General features: G+C 32.8%; 1 protein-coding gene across 6 annotated transcripts in view; it reads left to right on the top strand.

Moving 5' to 3' along the window:
• STXBP5 (syntaxin binding protein 5) overlaps nt 1–12663 on the top strand; it is a 175984-nt gene that overhangs the window by 57840 nt on the left and 105481 nt on the right. For all 6 annotated transcript variants that reach the window (XM_082730336.1, XM_082730334.1, XM_082730332.1 and 3 more), the window contains exon 8: nt 7239–7362. In XM_082730336.1, the coding sequence (XP_082586462.1) occupies nt 7239–7362 (124 nt within the window). The remainder of the gene's footprint in view (nt 1–7238; nt 7363–12663) is intronic.

Below are 12663 nucleotides of genomic sequence, written 5' to 3'. Positions count from 1 at the left end.
TGGCACAGGTGATAGATTTAGTAGGCAAGGATATTAAAACAAATGTTACTAAATAGGTTCTATGTGCTACAGGAGGTAAGTGAAAGTATAAACATGTTGAAAAGAATTTTTCAATTCTTCTTGTCCTAAGTGGAACTTCTAGAGATGAAAAAAAGAAAATGTCTGAGATAAAAAAAATACTCTGGATTGGTTTACCAAAAGATTTGATCTTGCAGAAGAGAAGATAATAAACTTGAAGATACAGCAGTGAAACTGCTCAGTATGAAAGATGGGAGATAAGGAGCAGAATATCAGTTAACTGTGCTTCAACTTCAAGCAGACTAATCTATGTGTAATAGTTCCAGAAGAAGGAGCATGGACAGAAAGTGTATTTGAAGAAATAATGATGCAGATATTTCCAAATTTGATGTCAACTACAAACCCTATAATAGATATAGATATCCCAGAAGTTCTGTGAACTGAAAGCAGAAGGAAAATGAAAGAAAGCTATGTAAAAGCACATATTTCAGTTGCTTAAAACTAGAATTAGTGGTACAGGACATCTTAAAGGCAACCAGAGGTTGTGGGAAGGGAACACATTAAATACCGAGGAACAATGGTTTCCTTACAAACAGTGCAAGCCAGAACACAGTAGAACAATACCTTTATAGTACTGAAAGAAAAAATTGTCAACCTAGCATTTTATATTCAGCAAAACTATCTTTTCAAAACAAAAGGAAAATGCTTTACACACATCAAAAACTCAAAGAATTCATCACTTACAAACCTTCACTGCAAGACATACTCAAAAGATTTTCATGCAACAGCAAGTGATATTAATGGAAATATGGGTCTACTCAAAGGAATAAAGGATACCAGAAATGGTAGATATGTAGGTAGATATAGAAGTTTTAAAATTTTTTTATTCTCTTTAAGAGGTTATTATGCAAGTCAAAAATGATAAAAATGCTTTGTAGGATTTCTGACATGCAGAAATAAAATGCAGATGACAGTAGCACAAAGGTCAGGAGACAGAATCTTTTTGCAAGTTATTATATTCTACCTGCAGTGTTACGATATTACTTGAAGGTGAAGTTTGATAGGATAAAGATACATGCTATAAATGCTAAAGGAAATACCAGTGCAACAACAGTAACCTAGATAGTTAAGCCAAAGAGGAATATAAAATGAAATTTAAAAAATTTTCAATCCAAAAGGAGACAGAAGAGAAAAGGAGGAACAAAGAACAAATGGGGGAAATAGAAAAAAAAATAACAGAGCGACAGATTTAGACCCAGCTATGTCAGTAATCATATTAAATGCAGTCCTTTGAATACCCCCAAATAAATGGCAAAGATTGTCAAATTAGATCACAAAGGAAGATCAAACTCTACACTATTAAAAACCCACTTTAAATGTAAAGACCCAGAAGTGTTAGCAAAAAGATGGAAAAGTAATGTTAGCACCAAATTACAAGAGTGCTGAAATGGCTGTATTAGTATCAACAAAGTAGATAGCCAGGTGTGCTCCTCAACACCAGAACACCATTCTATTCAAGGACACATAAAATATTCACCAAAACAGAACATAGTTTGTGCCATAAAATCAATCATAATTTTAGAAATATTGAAATCATTAAAATCATATTCATTTACTCTACTAGAATTAAAAATAATAAGATAGATGAAAAAACTACAAATATTTGAAAGTGAAACAATATACTTTAAAATGACCCATGGATCAAAGAAGAAACAAAAAATGAGGAACTATTTTACACTGAAAAGAAAAAGGTGAAAATAGAAACATATTAAAGTCCATGAAATGCTGCTAGAGATTCAGTAAAACATTGTTAATGTTAGGAAACAAGAAGTGTCTCAAATCAATGGCCTCAGCTTCCATCATGAGAAACAAGAAGAGCAAATTAAATCCAGAGTAAGCTGTGGAATTGAAATAACCAATCAATGAAATAGATAGCATAAAAACAACAGAGAAAATTGGTAAAATCCTCATTTTGTGGAGATTGATAAAATGGGTAAACAGCCACAGTGACAAAAAGAGAAAAGACACAAATTACCATAATAGGCATGTAAAAGGAGATTATTACTTCAATTCTACAGAAATGCAGAGATTGGTAAGGAAATACGTGCAATTTCATACCAATGATTTCAATGTAAATGAAGTGGCCAAATGCCTTGAAAGACACCAAATTCTTTGAAAGTTCTATATCTCCTTCTAGGAGAAATAGTTAATCTGAGTAGCTTTATGTCTATTAAAGAATTTGAATTTTTAATGAAAATGTTTCCCATGAAGAAAACTCTAGGTTCGTAGGGCTTACTGGTAAATTTTACCAAATAGTACTCACTGTACCCAAACTCCTTCTAAAAATGGAGGAGGGTATACTACCCATTTCATCCTGTGAGGGCCTCATAATTTTCATACCAAAACCTGACAAATTATAAAAAAGCTTCAGATTAATAAACATATCCAGTAGAGATGCAAAGTCATAAAACATTAATAAATAGTAACATAGTGACTACATTTAAATAATAGTGCTGTGAATGTAAGATCTAACTTCTAAATTGACTTGTTCTAAGGTAAACTGAGTGAAAATTTCTGGCTATATTTCCATGAGTTCATGCTATTTTATGTGCTTATTTCATATAAAAATGCTTTATATTTGATTTTTAATGCAGATTGCCAAGTGTATAATTTTAGACATTGAAGAAAAGATTATAATTCTCACCAGTGAAGGTTAAAACTTTAAGACCTTCACAAAATACCACCCCACACCTTCCTTCCCCCAATATTTACTTCCTATCAGTGGTGTATTATTTCAGTCATATTCATTTTTATCACACTGGGGCAAATAAATAGCATTGTGATATCAATTTTGAACATTTCTAATACAAAAACGTTCTTGGTGCAGTTTTAATTGTTCATTTGGTTTTTTGAAGGTGATTTAGATGGGTGGGAGTAATGGAAGCAGAAATTCATCTTTACTCTAAGCTTTTTTGTTGCTTTGTGTAACCATAGTACTTTTCAAATTGACACACTCACCTGGTTTTATGTCTAAACGGTAGACTTTGAGTGTACTTGGGGTAGTATTCCTAATTTTCTACAGATGTTTTCTGCATGGAATATCTATAAAGAATTATATTAATCTATATAGAATTCTATTTCTTCAATGACATTTCATTCCTTTTAGGCTATCAATAGTATTAAGATCCTAGTACTCTTAGTATAGTAACTAATGTGTTGGCAGAAATGAAATATACCATTATTGATGTTTTAAGAGTAATTTAGTACTTATCAAACTATTTTAAAGGTTATTCTTTGTCATGTCTGGAGTTGATCCGTGACTTTAGTATTCTGGTTTCATGTTGTTTTTTCCTGGTAGACTAAGAAGCTACAGATAGAAATATAGGTATACAAAAAAAAAATAGTTTATACATTGCTAGCCCTGTGAGTACATTTATCTTAAGAATGTCAGTCTTCTAAAAAAGAATATTGAAATAGTATGTTTGTAACTCACAATATTGGAATCAGTAAGAGCTTTTTAAAAATTACATTTCACCCTATAGACACTCATTGAAACACTTACTCCTTTAAGGTCGTCTTTTCAATGCTTAGAAAGGTACACTTACTCCTTTAAGGTCATCTTTTCAATGCTTAGAAAGGTGCTGTTATTAAGACAGCTTATTTTCTGTTTATCTCTCTTACACACACACACATACACGCTCACATGCACACACTCCCCAAAGATAAAATAATGCTTAGAAGAATGAATAATTTGTTTGGATTCTTAAAATAGCTAAGATAGTTTCATTTTGGTTTATTTTTAATGGAAATGGCAGTGTTTTCAATTTATGCCTGTTAACATCTTTAGAGAAACTATAAATCACTTACTATCCAACTCAGTCATCTTACAAAAATATATTATTCTATGATTATCTTACTCAATTAAACAATATTACATTGCATCCCTTCTACAATGGAAATAATAATAAAATGTTAATAAATTAAAATATTCGGACCAAAGTTGTACAATTTGATGTATTATACATATATATATAAAAAATAATTCATCCAATACTATAAACATTTACTTTATTATTCGATAACATGAGAATAATAAAAGTAGTGTTTTCAGTATTTCCTTTCCATATGTTTGTAAGCATTGTAATTTAAAATCAAAATCTGTATTATAAAATTTTTTTCTTTTGTCATTTCAGTGACATCTTCTAAGGTTTTAGGAATAGTAATTGTACTAGCAGTCAATGCTGCTTTACAATATAATATTAAGATCTTATTTTCTGGAGGAAAAGGGATTATTTTTGGTGTCAGTCTGCTAAGTATTTATCAGTTTATAAGGTAGGAATAGCTGGACTAAGATTTACGTACAACTCTTACTGTGAAATGATTCTAATCATACTGATCAGTTTACACAACAAGTAAATAGGGAATTTATCTAATTTCCTCAGTATTTTGAGTTAGTGAGTGTAAAATTTGATAGGTAAATAGCTAGCCTGTTATCTTTCCAGGAAGTATTCTTAAAGATGGTCTCTTAATTGGTAAGAATAGCACAAAACATCATATGTACTACTTTTGCCAAAGCCAAATAATTAGATATCACAGTTTTAAAAAATGTTTCAGAGTAGGCAGTCCTCATGCTATTCTTTTCATTTTCACAGATGAGAATACTGTCACACTGTTATTCCATTAACTGCCTCATGCACTGCAATATAGTAAAGATTTCTTGTCAGATACTGCATCTTATAAATAATTTTTTTAGATATGTATATACTGCTTCTGTGGCTTATGCCAGTAGCTATATCATCTTCCCTCCCTTTTCTCGACATTTTTTTCTCTACCCTGAATTCATCATGTTTCTCTACAACTTTGTATGTCACTGATTTATTATGTTAGTTTCCATCCATTTCATCCTTGATATCTCCTGTTTCCCTTCATCTCTATCTGTAGTCTCCCATTTTTAAAAAATCAAGTAACCTCTTAAGAATCTTCTGGAAATTGCATATCTTGGAAAAATAAGCCAATTTATGTACAAAATTCCTCAACCCCAGTTGATACTATTACCTACTTCATATCTCATATTGTCGTCTCCCATGAATTATTCAGTTTTGCTCCTAACCCACCTTCCGATTGTAAAGGTGTTCAGGTTTGGTTAGTTAGATTTACTTTTCCCATTTTGTTTACATAAATTTCTACTTCGTTTTCTGAAAAGGACTAAAGAAAAAGTAAAACTGCATGTTTTATACATATATAGTTTGTATGTGGTGTATATTATACACATATACTTTATACATGGACGTAATGCTACATATGTACTACTATATACTTACCAATATACTATACTTAGATAATATATACATATAATACAAACATAAATAGCATATGTGTAGTTATTACATGCAGTGGTATTAAAGAGGCTATTGGAAAAAAGTGGTATCTTGTATGAACTTGGATTTGTATTTAGAAAATTGCGGAAGTAATTGAAAAAATCATGTATATTTATTTCAGTGCAAAAGTTCATATTTGGTTATTCTTTTGTGGAGTATTTTCTGGCATTTGTTTCTCTTTGTTATCCAAAATAATTGTGAACCACTGGTCCCTGTAATTAGTACTTATTTTTGGAAAAGTTAATAATTTAATACCATCTTTAAATTAAATGGTACTTTTAAAAAAATATATTTTATTTATTTATTGGACAGAGAGAGAGAGAGAGATCACAAGTAGGCAGAGAGGCAGGCAGAGAGAGAGAGGAGGAAGCAGGCTCCCCGCTGAGCAGAGAGCCCGATGTGGGACTCAATCCCAGGACCCTGAGATCATGACCTGAGCCGAAGGCAGCGGCTTAACCCACTGAGCCACCCAGGCGCCCCTAAATGGTACTTTTAAACAAAGATGTATATGATTTTCTTTAGCAAAGTAGAAATAGTGATTCTCTGTAAATATTATATATTTAGGTATATGATACGCATTTATATTTATGATAAAATTAGAATGTTTTTATTTATATATTTCAGACAACACTGAAGATCTCTCTTGTATTTTCCTTATCACTTAAAAAAAAATTTAAAAGCTTTGTAAAGCTCCTTAGCTCAACAATTATTTTACAGAAATAATTTCATCTGCTAAGGCTATTAAGGGATGATTTTCAGATTGAGTTTATGGAATGTCATGTGTATAATGGCATAAGGTTTTTTTTTTTTTTTAAAGATTTTATTTATTTATCAGAGAGAGGGAGAGAGCGAGCACAGGCAGACAGAATGGCAGGCAGAGGCAGAGGGAGAAGCAGGCTCCCTGCTGAGCAAGCAGCCCGATGTGGGACTCGATCCCAGGACGCTGGGATCATGACCTGAGCCGAAGGCAGCTGCTTAACCAACTGAGCCACCCAGGCGTCCCTGGAATAAGCTTTTTACTGTTGTAAGCTTTTATTTAGGGGGCACTTGAGGGGCACAGTCAATTAAGCTTCTGACTCTTCATTACAGCTTAGGTCACGATCTCAGGGTTTTAAGATCAGGCCCCATGTTGGGCTCCAGACTCAGTACAGAGTCTGCTTGAGATTCTCTCTCCCTCTCCCCTTTTCCTGTGTGCTCGCTCACTCTCTCTCAAATAAATTGATAAATCTTTAAAATAAAAGATTAGGGGTGCCTGGGTGGCTAAGTCGATTAAGCAACTGCCTTCGGCTCAGGTCATGATCTCAGGGTCCTGCGATGGAGCCCAGCATCAGGCTCCCCAGCTCAGTAGGGAGTGTGCTTTTCCTTCTACCCTTCACTCTGCCTTTTCTCAAATAAATAAAATCTTTAAAGAAAAGTGTTCTGTTTAATGCAGCCAGTTTTTCTGATGAGATATTGGTTGTTAATTACATGGTAATTTATGTTTAGGTATAGTTTATTCTAAGAATCTATAAGAATACATTCTGTTTTTCTGAGCTCATTAATAATTCACATATCACTGTTATATCATTCTTATGCTGGCTTAAGGAATAAAGTAAAAATAATTTAAAATAGTGCCAGTACCATATTAAATCTCATTTGCATTAAAGAGGGTTGTGGAATGTAAAGTTAATGTATTGACTTCAGCTTAGGAAATACGAAAACGTTAGCTTTGCGCAGTGGCAGTATCGTAGCCAATGAGGAAATACAAAAAAGTTTGAAGTGAAAATTATAATACCGATTGTGTATAGCTTGGTTTTTAGATTGTTGTTTCTAAAAGTGGAATTCTTCACTCCTCTTATATAGGCTATTCACTCTGTTGCTTGGCATCATGAGGGAAAACAATTTATTTGCAGTCATTCAGATGGTACCTTGACTATATGGAATGTGAGGTCTCCAGCCAAGCCTATACAGACAATCACTCCACATGGTAAGAACATATCCCTTTTGAACCCTACATAAATTGTGATGTACAACAAACTATTTTGAGTTTACATTTGGATTTTTTTTTTTTGAGAATGAGTTTTCTTTCATTTTGAGGAAATTAAAAATATGTATACATATAGTAATGAAATGAATAACAACCAGGTAACAAAAATCTCTATATTTACAATTGAAATGTCAAATTTGAACTTTGAGAAAACGAATGGTACATTATATTCTGAATATTACTTGTCCAGTAGTCCAGAAAGTAAGTAATTTTGTGAATGTTAACAGGACTTACTTTAAGCCTTTGTCATCTTAAAGTTATCAATTGCAGAGTTGCTAATACACACACACACAAACACACACATACAAAGTGTGTGGAAACACTTTGAACTCTACAGAAGGTAATTTTATGCATTGAAGTATTATGTCAAGGGTGCCCAAGATCACCACAGGTTTAACGATTTACTAAAAAGACTCACAGGTCTCCGCAAAAGGACGAAGAGCAAAATCAGCAAAGGAAAACGGTACATAGGATGAAGTCTGGAGGAAGCCAGGCTCAAGCTTCCAATGGTCCTTTCCCAGTAGAGTGACACAAGACATGCTTATTTCCTCTAGCAATGAGTTATTACAGGATGTGTGAACTGTTGTCTATCATAGAAGTTCATTTGAGCCCAGGAGCCCAGAGCTTTTATTGGAATCAGGCCATAGGCACTATCTGCTTATAGCATGCATCAGAATTTCAGATGTCCAGCGGAAACCAGGGATTCATCATGAATTATTTTGTTCATATGAACAACTTAGGCACAGTATGCCACCCTCATCAGTCTAGGAATGGTGGAAACCATCTCGAAAGCCAGTTACCAGATGCCAACCAAGAGCAAACCTTGCAAGCCATCCTTTCCTGGGATAGCAGTCTCAAGCTTGCTTATTCTTTTCTGTGCAAGAGCTATTTATAAAATTTCTGAGGTTTAATTAGGGTGTTCATGAACAGATTATGAAGACCTTTCTTGAGTTTTGGATGAAGTTTAGGAATTTGCATTTCTTTATTAATCTACATTCTCCAACCACCCTAAGAGACTCTTAACCAGTGGATTTTGAGAGATTAAAGGAACTATTCTTTACATTTAGTCTATTGAAGATTATCCTTGTGGTATTGCTCATATTTCATTATTTGCTTTAAAATTATCAGGACCCACTTTAAAAAAGTATAGGTCCATTCTGAATTATTGCAATGTAAAAAATAAATAATAAAATTAAAATATTTATCTGTCTGTGGCAGGATGGGTTTTTAGAGTTGTTTGTTTTTTTAAGAAAACAGTAATTCATAAAGCCACACATTGTAGTATACAATGTTTTTTTCATTTTATTTTATTTTTTTAAATTTTTTATTTCTTTTCAGTGTAACAGTATTCATTGTTTTTGCACCATACCCATTGTATACATTGCTGTGTGGTAGCAATCATCTGGAAAAGCCCTTATTTTAACTTTGCTATGGGTCTATTATGCATGCATCCAGAGGATAGATAGCCCTTATGACTGAGGTTCCAGTTCTTCTTTAATATATTTTCATTCTTTATTCATTCTTGGTGATACACCTGAAAATTACCACAAATTTTCGGATTTCCTAAGACCTCTCGAACCTAAGAATCCTGAAAACCAAAAAAGATGATTAGTTTTAAAACTTTGATTTCAAATTCAGATAAAATGAACCAGTATCAAAGGCAGTAGAAATATACAACATTGGCTTTGTAGTTTTAAGTCTGTCAAAATTTTTATCTTTTTTTTAAAATAAGAATGGCACTTTTTTCTTTTGAATCATTTGAGAGTAAGCTGTTGACATACTGCCCAGTCACCCCAAAATATTCTAGTATCTGTTTTTTTCATTTTATTTTATTTTTTTAAATTTTTTATTTCTTTTCAGTGTAACAGTATTCATTGTTTTTGCACCATACCCAGTGCTCCAGGCAATCCGTGCCCTCTATAATACCCACCAGCTGGTTCCTTCAACCTCCCACCCCTCGCCCCTTCAAAACCCTCAGATTGTTTTTTCAGAGCCCATACTCTGTCATGGTTCACCTCCCCTTCCAATTTCCCTCAACTCCCTTCTCCTCTCCATCTCTCCTGTCCTCCATGTTAGTCGTTATGCTCCACAAATAAGTGAAACCATATGATAATTGACTCTCTCTGCTTGACTTATTTCACTCAGCATAATCTCTTCCAGTCCCATTCATATTTCTTCAAAAGTTGGGTATTCATCCTTTCTAATGGTGGCATAATACTCTATAGTGTATATGGACCACATCTTCCTTATCCATTCATCCGTTGAAGAGCATCTTGATTCTTTCCACAGTTTGGCGACTGTTGCCATTGCTGCTATGAACATTGGGGTACAGATGGCCCTTCTTTTCACTTCGTCTGTATCTTTGGGGTAAATACCCAGTAGTGCAATTGCAGGGTCATAGGGAACCTCTATTTTTAATTTCTTGAGGAATCTCCACACTGTTCTCCAAAGTGGCTGCACCAACTTGCATTCCCACCAACAGTGTAAGAGGGTTCCCCTTTCTCCACATCCTCTCCAACACATGTTGTTTCCTGTCTTGCTAATTTTGTCCATTCTAACTGGTGTAAGGTGGTATCTCAATGTAGTTTTAATTTGAATCTCCCTGATGGCTAGTAATGATGAACATTTTGTGTCTGATAGCCATTTGTATGTCTTCATTGGAGAAGAGTCTGTTCATATCTTCTGCCCATTTTTTATATGATTGTATGTTTTGTGTGTGTTGAGTTTGAAGAGTTCTTTATAGATCTATAAGGAACTCCAGTATCTATTTTTTACAAATAAGAACATTGTCCTGTGTCACCCAAGTTTTACCTTTTATCAAAAAGGTCTATATGCAGATTACATTTAGTTGTCATGTTTCAAACTGAAGCAGTTCTTGAGCCTTTTCTTGATTTTCATAACTGACAATTTTTGAATATTCTAGGTCAATTATTTTATAGAATGTGCCCACATTTGGTTTTGTCTGATAGTTTTTCATGCGTAGATTCAGGTTTGGAATATCCTAAAGCGTTTGATGGATTCTTTTTGCTGCCTCTCAAGTGGAACTTGTGTTTGATTTGTCCAAATTGATAGCGTCTTATACCTTGATCCTTTGATCCCTTGATTAAACTTCTGTCTGTTAGATCTCTCTATTATTATGTTCTTTTCCTTTGAAATTAATAACGTTTTCATTTGTATTTGTAATCAGTAAATATTAGGATTTGAAGGAAGTATTTTGAGACTCTATCAACACACTCTTCCTCCTCAAAGTTTTATTCTCTTTTTTAGTACCTGTTGTTTCTTGGGTGAGTTAATTTTATTGTGGTAGTTTCCATATGATAAATTTTCTATTTAATCTTGATCCCTTTTTATATCAAAATCTTAGATCTTTGGGAGTAAACTTTGAGAAATGGCATAAGTAAGTTTCTACAAAGTTTATGGTATCTCAGCAAAAGAGGGTCACTAGCTAAAATTTATTTTCAAACAAACAAGACAAAGAATATTTGATTTAGTATTTTTTTTTCAAAATTAGAATCCAAACAAAATGTAAATAAGTGTTTTTTCTGTGGCAGGTGTTAAGTAGGATGGCATTTATTGCATATTATAGCAGCCTAAAAATGTAGATGATCATATGTACTGTTTATTTATAAAATATGAATTATTTTTGATAGTAGTAATGTTTACTGCTTATTTTTAGTGGTAGGTAACCTACCAAAGTTAAATTTATGTTGATAGCTGTTTTCAGTGACAAAACTAAATGGATTTTTACACCTTAAAGTGTAAAAATGTGTTTTTCATGCCATGGCAAGATGTCCTTTAGTTCATATATAACCATACTTTATGGTATATAATTTTGGTATACTAAATGTCTGCTTTGATGGATTGAAATTTAGGGTTATTTTTTCATTACTGTCTTCTGTTGTGGTCTCTTGCTTTTACTTTGTGGCAGTTATGGTAAATTACTTTAAATATACTAGACTTAAAATTTTTTTATTTTGCCTTTTTTCTTATTTAAGTCCATTTAATGGTTGTTTTAAGTATCTTCTTAAAAAACATTTGTAAGTTAAAAAAAAAAAAAAAAGCATTATGAGTATTAAACCTTGACAGCTAGGAACTGATTGTACTTTAAGACTCCTACCAGTACTTAATTATGTGATGTTTTGTGTTAAGAATAGTATAAGATGTCCTTGAATAATCTGTTTGGAAGAGATAATATTACATCAGCCTAACACGGGGTTTTAAAGTCAGAAGACTTGTGGTCAAGCCCTGGGTCCGTAATCTCTGGGTCTGTGACCTTTGGGAAGTCAGTTAACTTTTCTGAACTTCAGCCTTCTCATCTATAAATGGAGATGATAATTAAATTTAGTCTTTTCGTGTGGTTTTTATGGAGATTATTTATTCAACAAATATTGGATCTACCATGTAACAGGCACTGTTGTACATCCTGGATGAAACAAGCAAAATGTAAGTGAAAGTGTCTGAAAATTATGATATGCTATATGTATATGATCATAATAAATATAAATCTGGGTATGTTATTTATTTGGTAGGATGTGGCTGAAAGATTGTTAGAGTAGTATTACCCCAAATATTTTCACATATGAATTTTTCTTATATTAATGAGTTTTTTGGTGAAAAGCCATGTTATAGTTAGAGATTTGGAAATGCTGAATTAAAGTTGAGCATTTTCTTCAGCATAAGATGTCTTCACTTTTAATGTGTACCATGAATTTCTAAGAGGGAGGATATACATATGTATCATATATATGTATGATCTATATGCATACACACACATACATAAATATTATTTATACTGGTTTATATATGCACTTATTTTATGTGGCTTTTCACAAATTTATTTGACTTTAATGTCCTTTATTTAGAGAACATCTTGTGTTTCTCCAGTGCTCTGTGAAATACACTTTGAGAAATGATGGCCTTGAACTGTAAATGAATCATAAGACAGTTCTCCAGATTGGTTAGCTATGTTCAGTTTATCCTTGGATGACATCTTTCATTGCTTAAGTTGTTTGGTAGCAAACTCTTATTTTGAGGGGCAGAGCAGTTTTCTAGATAGTGATGATAAAATAGCCAGAAAAGAAAAATAATTTGATTCATTTAAGATAATTTTTGATATAATGTTAGATAATTTTACAATGCATAGAAAAATGGTTGATATACTTCTTCAGAAATTTTTCTTCTGTGTGTCTGAAGTCCTTAACAGATGATTTTTTTACTAACTAAAATAGTGATAGGTCCCTT

The sequence above is a fragment of the Mustela nivalis genome (genome assembly GCF_964662115.1).
Source record: "Mustela nivalis genome assembly, chromosome: 5".
In the NCBI taxonomy this organism is placed as follows: domain Eukaryota; kingdom Metazoa; phylum Chordata; class Mammalia; order Carnivora; family Mustelidae; genus Mustela; species Mustela nivalis.
The sequence above is the reverse complement of the archived record's forward strand: the minus strand, read 5'-3'. Positions and strand labels throughout refer to the sequence as shown.